Source organism: Stylophora pistillata, chromosome 5 (genome assembly GCF_964205215.1).
Source record: "Stylophora pistillata chromosome 5, jaStyPist1.2, whole genome shotgun sequence".
NCBI lineage: Eukaryota > Metazoa > Cnidaria > Anthozoa > Scleractinia > Pocilloporidae > Stylophora > Stylophora pistillata.
The window spans coordinates 34,602,893-34,626,880 of record NC_142523.1 but is presented as its reverse complement, the minus strand read 5'-3'; the positions used below and the strand labels follow the sequence as shown (position 1 = coordinate 34,626,880).

At 39.4% G+C, this 23,988-nt stretch overlaps 2 protein-coding genes across 2 annotated transcripts in view; one reads left to right on the top strand and one right to left on the bottom strand.

The window, feature by feature from the left end:
• Window positions 1-20,294, bottom strand: part of LOC111347606 (fibroblast growth factor receptor homolog 1-like) — a 31,807-nt gene extending 11,513 nt beyond the window's left edge. The window contains exons 1-9 of the mRNA XM_088759338.1: window positions 19,978-20,294; window positions 9,115-9,288; window positions 7,892-8,167; window positions 6,515-6,838; window positions 5,645-5,905; window positions 5,223-5,504; window positions 2,048-2,296; window positions 879-1,124; window positions 58-171 (exon numbers count right to left, since the gene is read on the bottom strand). Coding sequence (XP_088615464.1) covers window positions 58-171; window positions 879-1,124; window positions 2,048-2,296; window positions 5,223-5,504; window positions 5,645-5,905; window positions 6,515-6,838; window positions 7,892-8,120 — 1,705 coding nt within the window. The 5' untranslated portion in view covers window positions 8,121-8,167; window positions 9,115-9,288; window positions 19,978-20,294. The remainder of the gene's footprint in view (window positions 1-57; window positions 172-878; window positions 1,125-2,047; window positions 2,297-5,222; window positions 5,505-5,644; window positions 5,906-6,514; window positions 6,839-7,891; window positions 8,168-9,114; window positions 9,289-19,977) is intronic.
• A 17-nt stretch (window positions 20,295-20,311) lies between these two features.
• On the top strand, window positions 20,312-22,677 carry LOC148731624 (uncharacterized). The gene is made up of 2 exons (XM_088759368.1): window positions 20,312-20,815; window positions 21,174-22,677. Exons 1-2 carry the CDS (start codon window positions 20,694-20,696, stop codon window positions 21,613-21,615), a joined length of 564 nt encoding a protein of 187 aa, XP_088615494.1. The 5' UTR covers window positions 20,312-20,693; the 3' UTR covers window positions 21,616-22,677.
• The last annotated feature ends 1,311 nt before the right edge of the window (window positions 22,678-23,988 follow it).

Sequence of the window (23,988 nt, the reverse complement as noted above, 5' to 3'; positions counted from 1 at the left end):
AGCTTCTGTTACTCTAGTCAAAGGTGGCTAAAATAAAACAAAACAACTGAGCTTCACCTGTCCTTCGACGCTTGCAGAAAAAGCAGGCAATTAGCGAAATGACAATCACCACCGCCACTAATCCACCAATGTAATACCACAAAGAATTGGAACCTTGAATGGTTCTTGGAACTTGCTCGAATAATTGTGTCAAATAAATGTAGTCATTAGATCAATCTCAACGATAGTGCCTGTAATAATAGTCATGTTACCGTCCAGATTGACGCCTGTTCTTAAAAGCGAAATCCCTAATTTTTCTTTGTGTAGATTTATAGCCAGACCCAAGGTTATTTTCCTGTGACCCTCCACGTGAATGAGTGTAGTATGTAGTTATATACATGTATAAGGCTCTGCTACTGTTTCTAATCCCTTTTTAATTAAAAAAATCTATATTTTCCAAGAAAACAAAAACCGATAGCAAACTTTGGGGAGAACGTAAGAAGCAGAGGTTTGCTCCTATGAGAATGATCAGGTTACTTGATTACTGAAGTGTTATGTGCTTCCTTAGACACAATAGTAACGCCAGGTTACCTTTGACAGTTATGTTTACAAAGGAGTGGGCCACAAACCCAAGCTTGTTACGTCCTTCACAAGAATATTCACCCCGGCCGTCCTCTTCCAAAACCTCACTGATAGAAAGTTCACTCTTTGTCTCATCCAAATGTGTATTAATTTCTCTCCAGCTTCAGTAACGAGATCATTATTCCTTAGTCATTGGTATATGTAAAGGATATGGATGAGAAGTGGAAGTGTCCTTTTATTCTGGCTTAAACTACAAAAAATAACACTTTCTTGAGTTACAAGTTCAATACATAACAGGCTACAGTATGAAAATTTACCGGTAACATCGATCCAGAATGAGGTGTTAGCTTTGCCATAATCATTTTGAGCAGTGCATTCATAATATCCCTTATCTTTAAAAATCGCACGTCTAATGACCATGGTGTTGCTGGTACTAAGAAGCACTCCATCCTTAGTCCAGTTGACATGTACTTCTGGATCACCACTCCAGTAACACTTTGTTCTAAACGCGGAGTGAAGCTCAATGTTAACATTCTTGAACTCAAGCTTTATACGGGGTGGAACTGCAAAGCGAATGCAAAATACAGAGATTGCAAATGTGATAGTTACAGATTCAAAGCCCCCACCTCAATACCCCTCCACCCTCCCACTCCCCCCTTCCCCTTTCCCTCACCCTCCCCAACCTGTTCCCCCTTCCCCTCCCCCATCCTCCTCCCTTCTCCCCTTTCTTCCCCCCTTCAAATAAATAAATAGAAAGGAAGAAGATTAAACAGGCTTTGATTAAATCATGCAAATGCTTCCAAAAACCCCGTAGACCCGGTCACGTAACTAACTGAGCTCTGAAACCATCATGCAGGGATAGATATAAGATCAAACGGTCTGAAAAAACACTTGTTATGGACCTGGTTCTAACGGATGAGTCCATTGTAGTTATTAGGTGAAACGTTAGATTTTAAGTTTTTCTGATGGTTTTCCTAATATCCATTTGTACTTAGTATTTTTACCTTAACCAACAATACAACATACATTAGAGAGACCGACTGTCAAGTTACATAACGCAGGTAACTCCCAGAAATTCTGAATCGCACAGTAGGATTAGTCATTATGAGAACTACAGTTTAATGTGCCCTCGGTACAACAGAGAAACGGTAGAAAGTAGAACTTTTCATGTTCGTAGGCTGGAATGGGACCCTTTAGAAATACATAAGAAGGACTCCACTAGTTCCTTTAGCTCTGCCTGTTTTGAAACTATTCTTAACTGTTTTAGGAGATGTTTAGGGTAGAGAGCCAGTGGTTCAACAGTTTATACTGTTTGCGTGCCATTCTTTATAAACCAATGTGTCACTTACTTACATAATGACCCTGAAGCTCAGACTCAGACCCCTTGATTTAGACTTCGGTCTACTGAACATTAATCATTCACCCGATGTACAAACCAAATGCAAGACTGATTTGAAGCATAACTATATGAGATTAACAAACTCACCCTTAACAGAAAGGTTAACGTCTTTGGTATCGTTGCCAGCTTCATTCTTTGCTCTACAAGTGTACTGCCCTGAGTCACTCTTTTTTATTTTAGGGAAAAGGAGAGACCAACCCTTTTTCTGCAAAGTATTATTTTTCAGCCAGGTTATCTCAGGCTCAGGCCGACCAACCACAATTTCACACGTCAAGTTCACACTGTTTCCCTCTACGATGAGACTGCTTGCTCCAGAAATATTCACTTTTGGTGGAACTAAGAGGTCAAAAAACAAAAAACAGAAACAAAAACAAAAACAGAAAACGGTGACATCGCTTAGCACATAACACTACTCTTTTCTTATGTTAATATTTCTAATTGAGATTTTATACTATTGTTTCTGGCCTTCTTTTGTGAAACTTTTATCTTCATTTTCATAGATCTGGCTAGAACACCTTGGACCGAGTCACGAGGTACAAGGCAAAATAGATATAAATTGGTTAAACCCCTCTTTTGGGTACAAAACCTACAGACTTGCATAGTTGCTTGTTGTTTTCAACTACGCATCCATCTCATGTCAAGGATTCCATTCCCTTTTCTCAATTGCTAAGACTTCGTCGTTTATGTAGTGATGACTCTGATATTTTTCGACGATAGTCCTTTTTACAGTTGTGTGCTTGGTGGCCAAGCCCTTGAACAAGAGTGAGGCTTTGGGTGACCTTGTTATGATAAAGATGTTGCTGCTTTTCAAATGCAAATTACTTTGTTGTCACGCTAACTAGATACAGGTCTCTATCACAACAGGGTCATCCTTAGCCTCACTCCTGTTCAAAGGCTTCGCCACCAAGCCCACAACTGTAAAAGGGACTATTTAGAGGCAACGTGCCAGTTTTTCGAAAAACGTGGTTACGCTGTTTCTGTCGTTCAAGCGGGTCACCACCGCGCCCAAATTATTGATCAACAATCAGCACTACCAACGTCACGGGAGGAAAATTCCTACCGCATTTCATTCACCCTCAAGATCACCATATGACCTCAAAATGACCCAAAGATTGGCACTATCTTTTCGCAACCTACAGTATTGTCATTTAAACGTGGCAAAAATATTGGCAAATTTTTGGTCAGAAGTTCATTTAAAACTAATGACCAACCTGGAACTTTTAAATACGCTCGCGCACGAAGCAAAACTTGTTCTCTCATTCACAACGCTGAGAAAATATTGGGACCCAAATGATTCAATAGGATTACTGATTACGTCACGTGCACTTCATCTAATGTCATCTATTGCATAACTAGCACTTATAGCAAAGTGATGCACTTCGGCGAAACAGGAAGATGTCTAAGTGACCGATTCTGAGAACATCTTCGCGACGTAGAGAGGAATGACAAGGGCGCATTAAAACCAGTCGATAAACATTTTAATCTACGTAATCATTATAAGCAGCAAATGGCAGTCTGCAGTCTCTTTTTACATTTAGGTAGCTCGGAAAGCCGCGAGAATCTTGAACTTAAAGTAAATGCTTCAAATCGGTACTCTTAGTCCCATAGGTATCAACGAACACTTTTCGTTCTACTTATTTACTCTTGTTTTTCTCGTCACCATGTTCCCACCATTAGCGTAACTCCATTTTCTGCATATAAACGGCACACAACCCACAATTCCCCTCTTCGCCCTTACAGAGGGCTAACGCTCGGAACGTCAGCTTTTTAACTCTTGGGTTGAATGATTTAAAATCTTATTCCCACTCTTTACGGTGGCTAATTTACAATTTCAACTCAGGCCCGGTTCAGACGCCGAACTTTTCATGAGCCGAACTCAGTTCGAATTTGGACCGACCCAAATTAACAAAAGTACGCCTGTTAATTCAAAAGCCGTTCTTTTTGGCCGTTTTAAATGCAGTTCCAGTAAAACCAGTCACATTACCTGCAAAATACATTATAATAGTTTATGCATCCGGATCGGCACATGTTAAGTACGACGTTTGAGTCAAAGCCGTTCCAAAGGCGTTCCAAAGGCGAAATTCTCGGCTAAACCTGGCGGGAAGAACGGGTAAGCCGTTAATGTTCCAAATTGAAATAGCCGTTTCAAATTTATTCAAACGCCGATCTTTTTATGTACTTAATTCAAGGAATTAGGTTCGGCTCATGAAAAGATCGGCGTCTGAACTGGGCCTTAGTTAATATAACCAAATTACCTAAAATACCAACAGCCTTGCCGAAAGTACTAGAACGTTACATGAAAACAGCACTTGACTATAATTATAATGTCCTTTTGTTTGTTTCTTTGTTTGTTTTCAGATCGCAGACCTCTTGAATTTCGTATGAGATCTGTTAATAATAGTCCTCCATTGCAACGGACCGATTTATGAGTAGATAGAAAGCACAGCGACGGAGAGTCCGGTTTCCGCAGTTACTGCTAATCTTTACATAGGGATAAAGGCTGATAGTTTCGAAAGAAACTCCTTGGGGCTGCGTCGGTGGGAGTAACGAAATAGTTTGGATATATCAACAAAGTTAAAGTGGTAAATTGGCCACCGTAACGATTTCAAAAGCTGACGTTTCGAGCGTTAGCCGTTCGTCGGAGCTTTACATAGAGAGTTTTGGAAAAAAAAAGCGATAACGTCATCATCCTATAAGCCAAGGATCCGGAAGCACTACGTAGTTGATACGCTTATCATCATGGATTGAGAGAGCGTCGATAGCCTCCTACAGTATTTTTACAACCAAAAGCCGTCCGTTCGGCTACTCGAGGAGGCAAAATAAACAAATCCCTCGCCATTCTCGCACGTTCAAGTGACACTAACGCGCAGCATGCAGTCAAAGCGTCGCGATTCACATCCGAGGTAATTGCATCGCTAGACAAACGATTATACTCAATACAGAAAGAAAACGCACCGCGATAATCAGCCAAAGCCGTTTTTAGCACATGATCAGCTTATAAAGAAACTATTAATCTCATCGAAAGGCACTTCTTTGAGTTATGACGGTCAACCTACGGAGTTAACAACTGTAAATTTTTTAACTCGATACATTTATTAAACAGTTAAAATCAACAATATAATTATAATACGGCTTCGCCTCACATGGCTGCAGATATGGACAGCAAAAATACTTTAAACTTGAATTGGCTAGGTAACAATCACTTTTTAGGAACTGATATAACTGCCTGACGTTCTTTACATTGCCCCTCTTGGTTACTCACCTATAACTGTCACTTTTATGATTTTATCATGGCTTGTGACCCTCTTTGGTCCTTTACTTTGTTTCATTGTACAAATGAATGTCCCATCATCTTCAGGCTTTACAAGGCTAATATGTAGATTGCCATTGGATACTGGAGTGAATCGTCCTTTGCTTAAGGGCTTTCCATCTTTCTTACTCCAAGATATCTGTGGCCTTGGCTTTCCCTCGGCACTGCAGCTTATAATACCAGGTGCGCCCGCAATCATAGTTTGTTTTTCTGGGGTGTTCTCAGTAAATTTTGCTGTCAAAATAAGTGATAAGAATCATCAATATCATAGCAGTACTATTAAAAGATCAGTATGATGAATGATCTTACCCCTCATCATCCAGCATTTTTAGCCTATACCTGTATTTCTGTAAGCTGAAAAGATGTTTTCTTACCATTAACGTAGACAATGTAATATTCAACATATTCCAATCTGGAGCATTCGTATAGTCCTGCATCAGATAACTGCACCTTATCAATGAACAGTTCACCACTTTTTTCAATCCTGATTCTTTGAGACGTAGAGTTTGTGTGATGCTTTACACCATTAATGACCCATCCTGTATAACTGGTTTCATTATTTACTGAGCATTTAAGCTGTTCATTCCTGCCAATATCAAAATAGAGTTCTTTTTTGTCCAACACTTTTTTGTTCTCTGCAAGAAATAGTTCAGTTAGGGGATGTTATAACAAATAAATAATCTCATCTTAAATAACATTACAGGTAGAGAAAGAAAAGATGAATATATTTACCAATACCAATGCTTAAACTGACAGATTTGTAGATTATCCGTACATTATATTAGACCAAGTTACATTACTCCACACAAAGTCATGTCAATCGTTGTCAATTTCTGTTACATTCAAATTTTAAAAGTCGTGAAACCTCTTTAAGACCAAGGTAGCCCCTCACCAAGTCATGAAATTCGATAAACAGCCATTGATACCCCCGTAAAAGTCATTTGAGCCCTAGCTTAAGTCACCTCCTGGACCAAGTAAAATCACCACTAAGCATAGTCATGTTACCCCAAACCAAGTCATGTCATCACTTGTTCGAGTCATATCTTTATCTTAACTATGAAATCTGCGAAAAAAAACTTATGCCTTTTCGCAAACCGTACTTCAGCAGGCGCTCTTTAGAAAAGAGGTCATCTATAGATCCGAATTTTTATCTGATTTTCCATTATTCTAAAATTTTTAAGGGTGGAAGAGGGACAACACAGGAGAACAGAATCACGATTCGAGCTTTAGAATGAACTACTTACTTGGTTGACACAACGCCTGAGAGCCCTTGCCATCTGATAAACATTGAGGTGAGATCTTAACTTTGCCATCAATACGAGCACAAGATGCAAGTTCTGGCTCATTTCCATTGCAAGACACATCTGACATTGCAAAAGGAATTCCGTCATCCTTAAGGTCTGAACTAATGAATTCCGCCAAAGCCTCCTCAAAGCCAAGTTGACGACAAATAACTTTGACATCCTCAAAATCCCATCCATTCCTGCAGATCTTTGCCCATTTACCTTTGTAAAATACTTCCACTCTTCCTCCATACTCCATATTTGCACCATTCAAGCGAACAGGAACTAAGGAAATTCCAAAAAAAAAAATTACAAATTAGGATGGAATTCACTAATTATGGGAATGAGAAATTCCTGCAACATTACGAATAGCCATAAATCACGAAGTGAATTAGTAGTTAATGCTAATTTTGTGATCGTGTTTTTTAGAATTCTCAATGTTTTAATTTGTAATTTCCGTCAGGCTACAAGTTTCATTGGTTCGGAAAATAATAGTTACAACGTTGCAATTTTCATTTGTTTACAAGTGTGGATCAAGGCGTTTACATTGGATATTGTTAGTCTCCTTGAAGCGATATATATAGTCAACGATCCCCTTTTGCAAAGCACTAGTGTGTGTTTCCCCTTGTAAGGTTCATCAGCACACTAACTTGAAAGCAAACCAGGTCTAATTCATTTTTGCAGTATTTTGAAACTTTCAAAAGCGAGCTTTCGTAACTGTCGTAAAAAACGCTAAAAATTGAGAGTGCAGTAGGGAACTTCATAATGATAAACTATAACCTCTTAGGCATTAGTCTTCTATTATCAAGGACGTGACGTTTTGATAGGTTTAAGTGGAGTCCAGAAATTTTGAAATATTTTATCGCACACGAAAGAGAAGAATGGGAAAGAAAAGGGAAACCAAATTTTTTGAGGAACTGAAATGAAGGGTTTGAAAGGATCAATCTGACTCTTTCTTTGAGAACTGTAACGTTTATGATACCTAAATGCATGATAGCGCAAGTTCTTGTTTTAGCAGTTACTCAATAGTTATCCTTTAAGGATCTAACTAAAACTTTAGAAAACAGTTAAATTTAACTAATTGACAGTGGTGTGAGGACCCAAGAGGCGCAGTCGAGGGAGTCCACCACACAATGGCCGATCAGATTGCAAAATTATTGGCAGTTGTGGTAAAATTTTCAATTTTTATATCTCTCGTGTATCTGAGCAATCTTCGAAGACGAAAAACTATTGTTTCCAGGCTATTTACCTCTCTGTCAATGTACTTGAAGTTTATCATGTTACCGAATTCTGAAAATAGGATCATGAAGATATTACATGTGTACAATTCATTCTTACCTTTGCAAAATTGGTGTTTCTTTGCCAGGCTTTTTTGACACGTAGTTGGAGTGGTGCAGTTGTGGTAGTCGGATTTCTTCGAGGCGTTGCCTCTTTCTGCATACCATGTGTCGTTGACATAAACACCGTTGTTATAGTAGCCCATGGCCATGCAGGTTAAATTTAAATCAGCTTCATCCCATTGACTGGTACAAAGCTTTTTCCAGCTGCTGTTCGTGTAGATTTCCATTCTACCGACAGACGGATTTTTCTCTGTTTTGAAACGTAGCGGAAATGCTTCAAAAAATTAAACAAACAATAGATTTAGCTATTTAGTTTATTTTGTTTTTGCAGCACTAATTGTCTTATGATAATGAAATAGCATCGATAATAATGACCGCAAAAATCAAAATAATAACAAACGCCCGAGCAGCCTGCAGGACGCGTGTTATACATAGACTTCACATTGGGCCTTGCTCACCTGTGGCTAGTAATAGAGCATCGTAGCGCGGAATCCGTAGGTCTCAGATTTCAATCCACATGGGGACTCAAAATTTTTCTTTGTCCCACTCTCGAGAAAAGACGAAAAACAGCTCGCTCTATTTCTATGCCGAGCTCAAAATTTACAATTTTTCTTATTCTATTTACAAACATAATGATGTTTACCGATTAAAATATCCAGCTGATTATGAATTCATGTCCTTAGACTTCTCCTTGTATGCCATAGGAAGCATCTAAGTATTTCAAATTTGGGGAAAACTCGTTTCTCAGTGATCAGAAATGATGACGCCATCGAGGTTGAGTTAAACGGGCATGAAAGAGTTTTGTAAAAAAAATAGGAGCCTCATAAGCTTCGTTGTGATAAATACTATACTGAATAGATGAGGAGAAGAGATTTTAGAACGAGCATACTCTATAGCTTTCAATAAATTGTAAATTGACACTTTCTGTACATGGAACACTTTTTATCTTTTTTTCTCTCGTAAAGCACATGGTGAGTTTTGCACATGTACAATTTTGATGAAATCATTAAGGATGTGTGACATATAATGAAATCCTTACTTTTAATGATTTGTCCTTTTTATATACTTACCTAAATTATAGTGTGTGATTTAGGTTCAAAGCAAGAATTTTCCCCGAATCCATTGTTATTTTAATTTCTATTCGTGTATTTATTTATTTTGTTTTTGTCAAAGACTTTCCTTCCACCGAAATCACATAGCACTGAGAATCTTATACGTTACCTTCATGGCAACTGGACGTGTTGCTACATTCTCTCAGCTGTGCTCTGTTCCCATCGCAGTGTTTACCCAAAAATGCTGGTTCTGGATTAGTACATTCTCTTTCCCTTGTTTGTATACCACCAACTAGCTTGGTACAGATACTCCATGAGTTCCACTCGCTCCAGCCATCATCGACTGAAAAAAAATACAATGTTGCAAATAACCGCATATGAGAAACAACCTGATAGACGATATATTGAAATCATTTAACAAACTGAGGTATGTACGACAGGGGCACAGTCTATATTTCGACATTTCATTATCATTACTTTGAATGCTCAAGCTAATCTTTGGCTGTAGTAGTCTCATTTATTTGGTAAGGAACGACGTTGTAGAGTTTGCATATATTTCATCGAAGTATATCGAGTTTGAAAAACCTCAGTAATTTAGACTAAGCGTATTCACGGAAAAGCCGAAAACTCTGCTTTTGATTCAATTATTTTGCTAAACTCTGCTTTACACCCGTAACGGATAACTTACCTGATAGAAATGTAGTCCAGTTACTGTCCAACTACTGATTTCGTTTTCGGAGATAACGCAAAAGCTCAGTCTTAGAAATATTAGGTCGAACGCGAAGACTTGTAACTGTAATGCGTGACGGCGTGACGCTTCTTAAAGAAGCTCAAAATTCCAATACGGAACTACGGTAAAGCGCTCTCGAAAAAAGCCGAGCCAATCATTACATTTCTTGGAAGAAGAGCACTTGGGTACTCAATAACCATAAGATGAACCCGATTGGGGAATGGCCACATATCGAAATTTCGGTTTGTAACTACAGTCGAATCTCGATTATCCGGACTCGTCGGGACCTCGGTAAATAGTCCGGATAATCGAGAGTCCGGATAATCGAAAATATGAATATTCATGAGATAGAAATGTAAACAAAAGTATACAGCAAAGAAAACATGATTGCAATTGTGAAATGTACACAGTCTGTATGTATTTACACTGAATAAAAACTTTCAGTTCAGGTATTTACAAAGGTTTAAAATGTTCAACCACGTTTTTTTGCTTCAAAGACTTGTAGCTTGATCGCATTGCGAAATCCATCATTCGACTTAGCTGCATTAACTGCAAAGGGTCAATATCGTTTTATTTATTTATTTCTTTAAGGATTTGTACAAAGTACTAGTATATAAAGGGTAGGACATGAGTCCCCTACTAGGTTTAAATATCAACCCAACCCTCAGAAACTAAGCGTCCTATCCCCTCTATTCCCTAAATCTAATACACTTACACAAAATTAAGACAATAACTAGAAATTAACAGCTACAAACCGAGTGGGTATTTATCCGACGAAATTTAGGACATTATTTTAAAAGTGCGATAATTTTCGCCATCAAAGACATTTAAGAGTCTGTTATAGTAAAACTCCTTAAGCTTGCGCTTAAAGGACCTAAGGGACTCTTACTGCCTAGTATCAACTGGAATACTGTTCCACGTCGAGTATTTTTCGACACATTGTGCTACCTCTTTAGTCAATACTAGTTTCTCGTCCTCGCCCTCATCTTCCTCATCGCTACATACACTTTCGCTTTCTGTCAAATCTCCGACAACGGTGGCTAAAATCTCTTCATCAGACATTTGCGGTGAATTCGGGAGCTCGTTTTCCAGCTGACTAAGCTAGTCTTTCACATCGCGAGCATTAGGCATTTCCTCATTGTCAAGTTGCTGCACATGTTCCAACATTTCGGCCATGGACTCAGCAATATTATCCTCTCGGAATTCGGGCTGTGAATTTGACTCGATGTTGTCCGAATTTTGAAAAGCGCACAGGATAATACGCTGTTTCAAGTCTTTTGAAAGGATTATCGGGCTTTTTGCGACTTTGAGTTTTCACGATCACAACTAATTAATATTCATGAGAAAATTGGGACCAGAGAAAAAAGTCCGGATAATCGAATAGTCCGGATAATCGAGATCCGGATAATCGAGGTCCGGATAATCGAGGTCCGGATAATCGAGGTCCGGATAATCGAGGTCCGAATAATCGAGGTCCGGATAATCGAGGTTCGGATAATCGAGGTCCGGATAATCGAGGTCCGGATAATCGAGGTTCGATTGTAGACGGTAAATCTGTGTTTACTCAGGCTATTGTCAAATCGCCACTAAAGATTGTGTTTTTCGTCGGGAGAAGTACAGTATAACTTACAACCAAAAAACAGGCATCGATAAAGTGCTTAATACTTCTACTTTTGACATGGATTATTAATTTTCGATGCTATGTATTCCACCAAAGACGCGAGGATATTCTTGCGAATGCTTATTTTGGCTAATTTATACAGCTATTTTTGGCCATGTAGAGCGCGAAATCGATTTTCTCAAATATTTCCGAAATTCCAAGGTACTTTGAAAATTAAGACTCGAAACCATTGAAAACTCGTTAATAGTTACCTAAAAATTGAAAATGGAGGTAGATTCCATTTTTGACCGTGGCCGCGATTTGATCGATATTTTTGTACATTTCCTTTTAACAACTAGTAATACTACAAATAGTCTACAAGCAGTTCCTAACCGCCTCCCGGTTAGCTCAATGGATAGAGCGCTGGACTGTTGTGCGGGAGGTCGAGGGTTCGAGCCCCAGCCGGACCAACACTCAAGGTCTTAAAATAATTGAGAAGAATATGCTACCTTTCTATAACATCAAGAAATGGTTAGATATTCTAGTCTTCTCGGATAGGGACGAATAAATGGAGGTCCCGTCTCCTACAGGGCTAGGAGTAGGAGACGTTAATTTCCCACGCACGAGATAACTGTGTGATGGATGTCCTCCCCTAGGGTGGGATGAGCGGGTTAGGATTGATTGTAAAGCGCTGTTGATCTGTCATTCTAAATAGCGCTCTATAAGTGATTAATTGTTGTTGTTGTTGACATGTGATCGTTTCAACTGGATGGGTTTCTTTGATTCTTTAAATCTGAGGAAAATATCAGACTGCCCGTCATTTAGTGATTTGAAAACCTTCACCGGCTACCGATCATTTCGCCGCAGCGAGAGAAAGGATAGGCCCGCAACGCGTACGTGTGTGGCTTACGAAATTGAGCTGGCTTTTCGTGTCTGGTGTCTTATTAAGTTTCTATTAGAAGAGCTAATATCTGATTGCAGTGAGATAGTTTTTAATATTGTTCCTGTTCATGGATAAAATGTTCATTTTCAAGATGAGAGTTAAAGGCCAAACTTTGTAACTGAGGTCTCATTTTGACAATAAACACCCAAAGGATGCACCGTTGGGAAATGATGTAATCTACATTAGTAACTATTGGGAGCTTGATTTAGTTTGAATTTATGACTTATTTTGGACAAAACATACTTGTAAAGTAACACAATGCTAAGGGTAGGTTTCTATAGTCCGTTTTAGCACAAAGTTCTATTCTCAGTTGGTTGAGAGCAAACCCTTTACCATAATTATTGTATTTCGGTTTTGTGGGAGTGTATTTTCAATAAAGAACACAGAAGAATTTAGTTGAGGTAGATGGATATGGGGTTGTAAATGGAAGAATTTAGGGAAAGAATATAGGTTCCTAACAAGATCAGAACACAAGCAATATTTTAGTGAATCATATGTTGTCTGAGTAGTACTCTGTAGTAACATTACTTTAACATTGCCAATAATTTTTAACCCACCAAGATTTACAATTGACCTGGAGGTTTTATTTAACAGAAAGTTCAATTGAGATAGAGTGTCACCATAATAGATTTCAGGAACAATAATAAGAGATATCACGTAAACACAACAGAGTTCAATGTAAAGGCAAGCACATGATGTAATCATATGATTTAAAGTACCAGAATCTTTCAAGTTTTGTTATTATTGTTATTACATACCAGAGAGTTCCCCAAATTTAAGCGGTATCACTATGAAATCAAAACCCGTGAAGATCTTGTGAATTTATTCATGGCAAATTCACAGATTTTTCACAGGATTTTCATGGTTAAATCAATGGTTTAATACAATACAATGGTTTAATACAATACAATTTTCAATACAATGGTTTTTTCATGGTCTCAGTGCCATGAAATAGACATGAAAAATCCCATGAGAAACCTGTGAAAATTTGTCATATTCACGACCCATGAAACATTGTGTAAAGTGAGGTAGAAGCCATGAAATACTCATGAAAATGGCCTTTCATGGCCTTTTCAAAGATACTAAAAAACCCATGAATTTCATGTCAAAAACAATTCACTAAGTTTTGATGGGTTGTAGGAAATCATGACCCATGAATATCCTGTGAATATGTAAAAAAATTCATTGACCGTAAAAAATTTCCCTGAATTTTCATGGCCTCTCCATGGCATCTTCATGGCACATGAGAGTTAATTGCCAGTTAGTTGTCATGGGGTTGTTGGGAATATGCAAGCACCATGAGAATTCCTAGGAAATCCCATGAGTTTGGAATAAAAAGGTCTCCTCTTTACTTGCGCCAAAGACTAGCCATATGCTTGCAATACAATAAAACTCTTGTGTGCTAAAAAAAAATGTAAGCTGTCAAGCAGCATTTAATTCTCATGTAATACCATTTGTTTTTGTTGACTCTGTAAGTTGAGATTCAAAGATTTCTACTCAGTTTTAATTTGACTCAACACTCTTGGGAGTGAAGGGCTTAATTACAGTTGAATAATTGATTTTTGAATTACAATCTTCTTGTAACTGTTTCAATAAATTGTAATGAAGTTATCCTTAACTGCAGACTAAATAGGTGTTTTCCTTTTTTCCCTGGGCTTGAAGGCTGTCAAACGTGACAAAAATAATCCTGAAACCTTCAGCTTATTGATAGATTTATTTCATCGTAAAGCGTAAGCTTAAGAAATTGTGGCATGCAAGTGACCGATTCGATTCTCAGTTTTGATCACGTACCGAATGTTACAATTTATACTCACCACAAACTTTCAAAATCGTATCTTTATAAATGGCCGTTTGAACCTTGTACCGGCCAGTCGATTAGTGAACTGTTGACCCTTCTTTTAATTCTACGGCGCCAACGACTTGCTCTCCATTTGTACCACTCACGCTGTTTTCGTTTTCCCATTGAACAACAGTAAAACCCATCTTTAGAGACGTTTTATTAAGCAAAAGTGTCGAGAAAAGAAATAGCTTAACGCACGAGCCATCAACCTATGAAGAGTACCTTTCAAAGCTGAGCGCAAAATGGAATTTTCTTTGTTCCCGATCACGGGCATAATCACGAGGATATTTTGGGAATTGTCATTGGCCAATAAGGAGAATCCGCTGGCTTGCCCGATTGCAATCTCAGGAGGAGCGCGCAAAATTTCCGACTTCTTCTACCGGTACTCTGCTTTTGGACGATGCTTAACCTTGGATCCACGTTTTGAAGATGAAATAAATAAATATATCTTATTATTAAAAACTAGATCATTGGATAATGCAATTCAAGACTTTTTATTGGCTTAGCCATTATGGTATATCAGCCAATATACCATAGTCTACAAATATGGAGGGCGTACGTGTCAGCTTAAAATTAAAAGGGAGCTAAAAAATTTAATAAAATTTAATAACTTGATTTAACGTTTTTAGTAAAACAATTATTCCACTCACTCTTGTCGGATATGAAATGATTCTAGCCAACTCGGCACTACGCGCTTCGTTGGCTATCTATCATCTCATATCCAACACGCGCTCGTGGAATAATTGTTAATTAGACGTTTTGTTGTGTAGTATCGCTGAGTAATTTTACGAGTTGTGCCGTATTTTGACGAGCTCGTAGGGGGAGTCAAAATACAAATAACGAGTAAAACTACTCAGCGATACTACGCAACAAAACGTCTAAAAGGTTATTTATTATCCAACACGCCAAACTGTTATTTCAGTGCAGGCGAATTTCGCCGATATTTTTTTACGGGGAGTGCGTGACAGAAGTATGCGAAGCGGAACGGAATTGGCGCGTTGTTGTGTCGCTGTTTCTATTTTCTACATTAAATAAAGAAATTTTCTGGTCGTCAAGCTGTTTTTCTTCGTTCGATTCATCTAATGAACTTGGACCTATATTTTCCAGCCATTATGACTCTTCGTCGTCGGAAATATGATTCAAATTGTCCACCACTTTTTTTTTTTTTTCGTAACTACAATCCAATTCTTCGCTTGCGCGATGCGAGAAAACCTGTTTAACCGGTACTACAATAGACGAGTACAAATACCGCGTGATGTTTGTACTCGTCTATGGCGTTATTTGTACTCGTCTAGGTGTAGTTGGATAATAACAATGTAAACTCACTCTATGTAGAAATAATCGAGAAGAATCGAACGCACCACAAATGAACGATTTGTGGCCAAAAGTTTCTCGAGGAAACAGAGACTCGAAACCCTGACTCTTTCGCTTCTGCTGAACTAGCAGCTTTGCTAACAAAGTCAGGTGCGTCTCAACGAAGAAACATTTGTACAAGAGAAGGAAGCGACTATGTTGCGTTAGAATTCTCGCCTACAAATGGATGTGCACATTCTAAAGCGTTCCCATTTTTATGATTATGTTTATGTTTTATGATTTTGGCACATGTTCTTCCGAACGAGTTATGCACTTATGGGCCACCGCATAGAATTCCTTCGTGAGGTGATGAATTTTTCCACAGAATATCGATTTCAGTGTCATTGGCGAAAACGAAAAATGAAAAACGAATTACTTGACTTGTAATCCGTTTTTCAAATTCCAGACGAAAACGAACTTGAAAACGAAAAATGAAAAATTGAAGTCGAAATTTGTTTTTTTTACAGCACCGAGTAAAACGATTGGCACTAAGGTACACGCACATTGTGTACCTTAGTGCCAACCGTTTTTCAGTTTCGTAGAAAAACGAAAATCAAATGTACTTGTTATCCGTTTTTCAAATTGCACACGAAAACGAAAAACGAAAATTGAAGTCGAAATTCGTATTTTACAGCGCCGCGAAAAACGAAAATGAGATTTGATTTTCGTTTTTTACGAAATTGAAAAACGGTTAGCACTAAGGTACACGTACGCATCGGGTCACTTTTCGTTTTTCGTTTTTCGATGGAGATGCATTCCTTTGATGTCGCAAGCGATGACAACAGGGTTTCGACAGAAACGAACAAGAATTTTGAAAAGATCTCGCCACAATTTCGGCGCAGGATGAATCATGTCATTTAAGGAAGTACCATTACATTTAGCGGCACAGTCAAATACGATTCGTACTTTTGTTGTCGATTTATCCATTCTCACGACTGGAAAATGCGGTAAAATACCATACGTTATCTGGCAACTGTTCGTCAGAGGGAACCTTTCGTAAATATCTGTTCTTCTTCAAATTTTTTTCGGTGCTTCGTAGGCGAGACAGTGCCATAGGTTTAGTGTTAGGGAGAACGGGTTTGTTTTCTTTCCAAGGAACGGCTATACGATATCTTCCATTTTTGTACTTGAGGGAATCTTTCACTTTACTTAAAGCTAGTCTTTCTTCTTCGTTGAGTACGAGTTTGTCATTGCGGTCTGTGCCAGACTTTTCATTTTCCCAGAATTTTATTTAAGTTGTTGTCAACATCACAACAAGATTCTTTTGTCTCGCTTCAAATAGGCTGTCTGGTGAACATGGAACGAATAACGTGAGATCGTGTTCTCGCGGTTTCGCTTTCGTCAGGCGCACCAACTTCACCTAAGTGGTCCGAGGCGGGCGATAGATCCACCATGTTTTCCTCGGAGATCAACATGTGAATAATGGAGTTGAGTGTTATCAATGCCAATCAAAAGATCGACAAGTCCATTATTTGGCGGCCTGGGAAATCTGCATTGGGTCAGGTGAGGCCATTTACCCTGATGTTTGTTCCAGTCCACATCTCTGTAACTGCCAGCGACGGTAACTTCTGAGGACATGTTTCTACCCTAATTCCTTTGACATCTACAGTTTCGATTTCAATTTTCAATGGCATGGACTGAAATGTTTCAACGGTGTCGTTGAGAACATGAAATTTAACTTTTTTGAAAGGCTCTTGCAGTCCCAGTACCCCAGCGACCTCTTCATTGACTTTTAACAACATTGACTTTATTTTTTTTTTTAAAATGAAAGAAATAAAGGCTTTTGTAGCCCGCAGTTAGCAAAGCTATTCTAGGCGGGCTACCTAAACAGACACTGTATCGGCTCACACACACACACACACACGCACGCACACACACACGCAACAATGAAATAAATAAATAAATGAGCAAATAAAAATAAATAATAAATAATAGTAGTAAAATCATGTTAAAGGTTTTAACTGAGCCAGTCACACAAGGGAGTTTTTAACAGGTCAAAGAGAAAGCTAATCAGTTGAAATACAAATATAAGCTAGAAAGGTCAGAATCGTTCGATGCCTCCTGTAGGATGGCGTTTGTTTTTACTTTACCATTAACCTTCATCCACCCAGGGACAGTTCGCAAGGAATAAAATTCAGTCGGCTTTTCTTCATTACAGCTGGTCAGGGTCACAGCGGGTGTCCCCTCCCATGGAACATCTGGGCGTCTCTCATCGTCAACATATAAGGCAACGTTGTCGCCGGTCCAGTTTCTGATAAAATTTCACCTCCATAAAGAAGACGGTGGTGATTTCGAGAGCAACCATCTATTCCACACTTGCGGGCCTTTAGGAAATCTTTCCCCCTATGACCAGAGGCTAAGCAATGGAAACACGGCTTTCTTTCTTTAAGGGATCTTCTAGCGGTCATCCACTCCCGTGCCGTAATACTCCTTGCAATACCACACCCCGTGATCGAAACTGTGACAGAGGGAACATGAAGGCTTTACACTACGCGCTCTCTTTCTCCCTTGCAACAATATGTAAACTTTGCATCCTATTCTGATCCTGAAATCTTGGTACTCTCGGTAGTTTGACATACTCGACAGGTTTCGACTCAATCCCGTTCACCATTTCCACTACTATTATTTGGAATCTAACTTCGTCTTTCAACCAGTCTCTGAAAGCTATAACTGATCCTTGTCTGGCATGTTCGTTTAACCAGCGACTGTAATTCTCTAGCTGACGCTCAGGCAACTTTTTACCAGCAGGCTATGAAGAGTTCTACCACGCAACTCCCCGTCTCTTCCTTTGACCTGTAACTTTACCACTGTAACTCTAACAAGGTCAGCAAACTTTTCCAGTGCGTGGATATCGTTGCTTCTTATTAACGTTGCCTGTTCTAGTTGATCCAAGTAGACTCGCAAAAGCCGGCGCGTACCTCCATACCTCGTCTTTAATTAATATTTAATTTGCCTCCTTGTATTCGGAGGCGGCGAATCCAAGACCACAGATGGATTCCAAAGCGTTCCCTGTGAGTCATTATCGTAACCTTGCCATTTTCAAATGTACTGGCTCCATTGACTCGTCTACAACTCTAGTAAAAGGGCCCAAACATCTTCAAACTTTCTCTTGTCACCACTGAACGTGGGAACTGTTAACGGCTTAAAATATCGGTTTCGGTCTTCGTGGCTGCCGTGACTTTTGGACGCGCCGACTTTGATTACATTTTGACCCGCTTCGATCATTCTTTGTACATCTCTTTCGATCGTTTCGGACTCTTCAAATGCTTCTTTTTCTGCAGCTTCCTCTTCGACTTCCACATAGAACGCGATCAGTTTCTCTAACATCTCATGTGCGGTCATCTAAGGCTGCCCACAGCTTTACAATCACAATTTCCATGTCCGTTATCTCTGAATCTTTTAAGCATAGTTTTTCCAACTATGTCTGACCTTTGTCAATTTTGTCTTTGTCTTGCGTTTTCTTTTCTTGGTCTCTATCAACAGAACGTCCTTTTGCTTCTGTTTGTCGACTCCAGTTGGTCGAGTTTTGTGGTTTTTTCTCAGTAAACTTTAATAGCTTCGCCATTCTCGGATTCGGTAGCCATAGCACTCAACTCCAAAACTTAACTCGCAAACGAAACCCCAAAAAATATAATAGCTCACACCCTTGCTCTCATCGTGGTCGCCAAATATGTTCGGAAACGAAACGGAAATCAAACAAACGCGTTTATTGGTAACACAGCCTGGTAACTCACGGTAAACATCAACTACCGCCAAACAAATTCTCACTAGAAAACTCAAAACTTTCAACTCCTCTCTAAGAATCTTGCACACGTCAAAAAAGAAAGGTCTGCGTGACTTGCTAAGGACATTTTAACTTAAAATCTGCAAAGCATGCGCGTGTAAGTCGCGTGCGCACAGGTGCGGTAACGTCTTAACATAAAAGGAATGTGTTGGCAGTCAAGTGAAAGACTTCATCGGTTTTCAACTTGAACATGACGTGGGAAATAAACCCTTGGGCATATGCAAAACTCACCTGAATCCCTCGTGATTAAAAAAGCCCACGTCCACGAAGATAGAGCTTTATAATCACCATTGCTGTTTTCTGCCACACGTCCATATTGGCCAAAAATTTCGTTAGTCACTCTCCTAATTGAGAGCTGACTTTGCATGCTGTTTCCGTCCAGCGATTTTTCAATGACCTTCAAACTTGAACTGGATTGCATAGAAATTAAATCGCGGCTCGTGAACCATAAGATGGTTGGTTTAAAAGGACTACCTTCTGCGGTGCAGTTGAAAACTACATTTGCCCCTATATCAACACTTTGGTGCTGCGGAATTTCTGTTAATCTTACCGTAGTGTCAAAAGGGAAAAAGTATTATGGAATAAATATCGCTAGTGGGAATAGGATAATAGTGGTAAAGGAAAATAATCTTCAAGTATTATTTGGAGTTTCGTGTTTAAGCACTAAGCAACTTAAAAATGTTAATTTTCCGCTGCCGCAAACCCCAGTGCACGACACCCACTGTCGCTTTAAAAAACGTATGATGATTGCAGTTATATACAGGAATGATAGGGCTCCATACCTGCTATCCCTACTGATATCCTTGTGCAGTGCTTTGTGTAACCGTTACCCGCTTGACATGTGTAGAAGCCAAGACTGTCAACTGTCAGGATTTTAAGCAACAATGGGCAGCTTAATTTAGGTCTATGAGCATGTACGACTGATGGTTGTTCGCATTTAGCTCCAACATGTCTACCTTGAGGATCGTACCACTCGATATAAGCGACCCATCTATCGAGATAAACTGAGTCTTCATCTCTGGGCTGCGCTGTACAAGTCAGGGTGATGGAGGCACCAATGCGTAAACTGTTGTTTTTTGAACTGGAAGCGATGCCGACAACGGGCCTAACTGGGTTAGAGAGATTGGTAAAAAGACAAAAAAAAAATAAGAACAAATATCGCTAACTTGTTTAAAAAAGGGAAATATTAGATAAATGAATAAATGTACACACAAGCGCACACACACACATATAGAGTCCTAAAGTGCTTACGTCACGTTTCCATAGCACCGGAATTCTGTGGTCTAAACAAACCAATATGGCGTCCCTAGCGTGACACATTGTCGTTGACCTCGAACACTTCAAGAGCTATAATAGCGCATTTTATCCTCCAATAATAGAAATAAGATAAAGAGAATCAAGATAACCTTTGGCCTTACTATTGAAGAGTATAATAAGCGGACAAAAGCACCTGGTGAGCAATAATTCGAGTCAAAACGCCACGGAGACGAAGTTTGCGATGGGCCAGTGTTTTCATCCAGATTGCAATCACACATCTGAAAGCCACTGCTGCCGATTCTTTTCGTTTCCAGACCAGAAAAAACATAAAACACTCTATGATAAGTGGATATCATTTGTAAGGTGAGTATTTTTCGAAAATTTTATATTTCGATGCTGTACCATTGATTAGAAATAGCTGTTTTTTTTTTTATCTCAAACTGATTCACGATTAGCTGTTTCTCTTTGTTGTCTTATTTCTTTTCTCGCGGCTTTGCCTTTCCTTGTCTTCAGTCTTGATCTAAGATTATTTAGTTACTAAAAAACTATATGATAGTTGTGAGTATCAAAGCTTTTACACTAACTAGTATTAAGTAACAAGCTCAGAGAAATACTCGCTTCGCATTCACGTCTTAGACTACAAGGTTAAGCATGTGACCAACTAAACTTTGGGTTTTTTAAGCGCAAGTATAGTAACTGCTTCTGTCTTTTTCTGTTATAGGAGAGGAGATAGAAAGCCCAGCAAACATTCGCGACTTTGCAGTTGTCACTTTAAAGATGGGCGAAAAGAAAATATGCCAACCATCAGTGACAGAAACAGGCACAAGCTGTTTGATAGTTTGGACTTGCTGCCAGGTACAGGACCAACACCTCCCAGTACACCTACCCCCAAGAAAAAACGGAAAGTGTCTGCCGAGCCCACGAAATTACCAACTGTAGCATCTGTGCTTGAAGAGATTAAAGAGAACTCTGAACCATGTTCCACTGAATGCTCACAAGAGGAAAAGACAAGTTCCAAAGAAGCTCTGCTGTCAATAGAGCTTGATATGACTTCAACAGAACTTGCTAAACACAAGGAAGTGTCAAGTTACTATAGTGCACACTACTCTGCTAAGAGCTTGAGCCCTGAGGTGATACGGATGGAGACAGGTCTACCCACTTAGGATGTTTTTGATATTGTTGTGGGATATGTTTCAAGATTCAAGGGTGAAATAAACTATTATGCTGGATGGAAGGTTGAGGCGATCACACTTGAGGACCAGATATTTATCACTCTGATGAAACTGAAACAAAATTATACCAATCTACATTTAGCCCAGTTGTTTTCATGCAGTGTTGCAACTGTTGCTAACATAGTACTAACTTTTGTCCATGTTCTGCATTCTCTCCTGTTCAAAGACATCATGACAACTGTGCCATCTAGAGAAAAGAACAAGATGTGTTTGCCATCTTCTTTCACTGAGTACAGCAGTTGCCGCATTGTGATTGATTGTACAGACATTGAAATTGCTGCACCTAAGCTCATGTCCCAGCAGAATGCTACATATTCCAGCTACAGGGGAATGAACTCTTTCAAAGTCATTATAGGGGTTGCCCCAAATGGAGTTATAACCTATGTTAGTGATCTTTTTCCTGGCTCAGTCAGTGACAAGGTCATGGTTAAAGAGTCTGGGTTTTGTAAACATTTGAGTGCTGGTGATCTTGTTCTGGCAGACAAAGGTTTTCTCATCAGCGATGTAGTTCCAAGAGGTGTTTCAGTGAACATACCACCATTTCTCAACAATGGAAAGTTTACAGAGAGTGAGGCAAGGGCGACAAAATCAATAGCTCGATGTCGCATCCACGTAGAGCGTGCAAATGCAAGACTTAAGAGTTTTCGCATCCTTGGCTTCATCCCAGCATTTTTGAGGTGCCATGCTGACAAGCTATGCCAACTGTGCTCAGCTCTTGTTAATTTGCAGTATCCATTGATCAAGGATGGCTGCGAAGACTTTGAATTTGACTGAATAGAACTTTTTTTCAACTAAATTATAGTACAATGAGTTTTTAATATTATTTTTGTATTACTAGAAGCCCTACTGTAACAGATCAAATGGTATTGACATAGCTTTGGTCAAAAATATGATGTGGTCAGTTTTACATTTTTCTGATATTCATCTCCTTTATGTTCATTAATACAAACTACTATGTGTTCTGTGAAAATAGATTATAATGAAAACCAGTGACATTCTTAAATTGTCATTTCAACTAAATCCAGGTCAGGGGCATGTGACCAGTATGGACCAGTAAACATGTGTGGTAGACAGCGTATAATTCCCTTCCTTCTCCTCCAAGTAAAAGTCTTTGTGCCCACAAGCTTCCTTGATTGTCGCATTTCGATGTGTGTAGGGGCACTTACACTCAATCACCGAGTCGTCTCCCACAAGTCCATCAGGGGAAGCACCCAGAACTCCCGACTCGTGTAGCCAAAGGCCGGTCTGTACAGGTGTAAAGTTTGTGATGTTGGTGAAGGATTTCAGGGCCTCAGTCTCATTGTCCTGTCCCCATGCAATTGCTTTAACTCCAGTCAAGTTGTATTCCCCAAGTAGTCGCTTGATAAGAGACGGTGTAACTCTTTTTGCCTGGAGGACGGAGCCAAAATTACTGGCAGTCAGGCGGCCTCTACGAGCTTGGTGCCATGCAGGGCTGTTTCGCTGGCCAGCCGTGAGGGTGCTCACAACATTTATGGTTCTCTCCTCTACTTTGGCATTCTCAATCAAGTACTCTAATTGTTTTTCCTTCGTAGATGCCATAAGGAAACCTTCTGAGTAAATGATATCCTCAATCGTCTTGATCGGGAGAGGGGTAGCAGGTTGTGGTTCGGGACTCAAGATCCAGCAGGTCCCTGTAAATTTGCCATAGCGCTTTAGTTCGCTGTACAGCCACATCCGATCTTCTCGGCTAGGATCGCGCGCCAAAGGGCTGTAATCCTTCTTCTTCGGTGGCGCTGGAAACATCTGGCTTGCAGACTGTACGCTTTCTGCCTTTCGCTTTCGTTTCCATTGGCATTCCAGGTCCGTCCTGCTAAGGTTATGGATGCCATAAATAAATATGGCTGCCGCGTGACTGCACTTGAACTCGCCGCGAGGACACTCGCATTCTGTGTTTTTTATTTCAAGGTTTTCATCGAGATAAATCTGATAAAAAGATAATTCGAAACAGACACGTAAGTTGCAATATATATTCCGCAATATAAACATTAAATTGGAGGTGAAATCGGGGTTGGGAGTTCTTCGAATTGAACATACGTGTTGTGATCCCAAATTGGCAACTTACTGTAACTTTGTAGTCCTTATTTTTCATGCTTGCTTGGACTTCACCTTTGATGACTCCCCTGGAATAAATAAAGCTTTGGACATGGTCGGATTTGAAGTGGTTTTCTCCGCGATCAAGCGATTTCCGCTCTCCAGAAAAGAAAGAAACGAGTGAGCATATCGATAAAGACGCCATGTTTGAAGTATGAGTTTAAACTGTTTAGACCAGAAAAAAATGCTGTC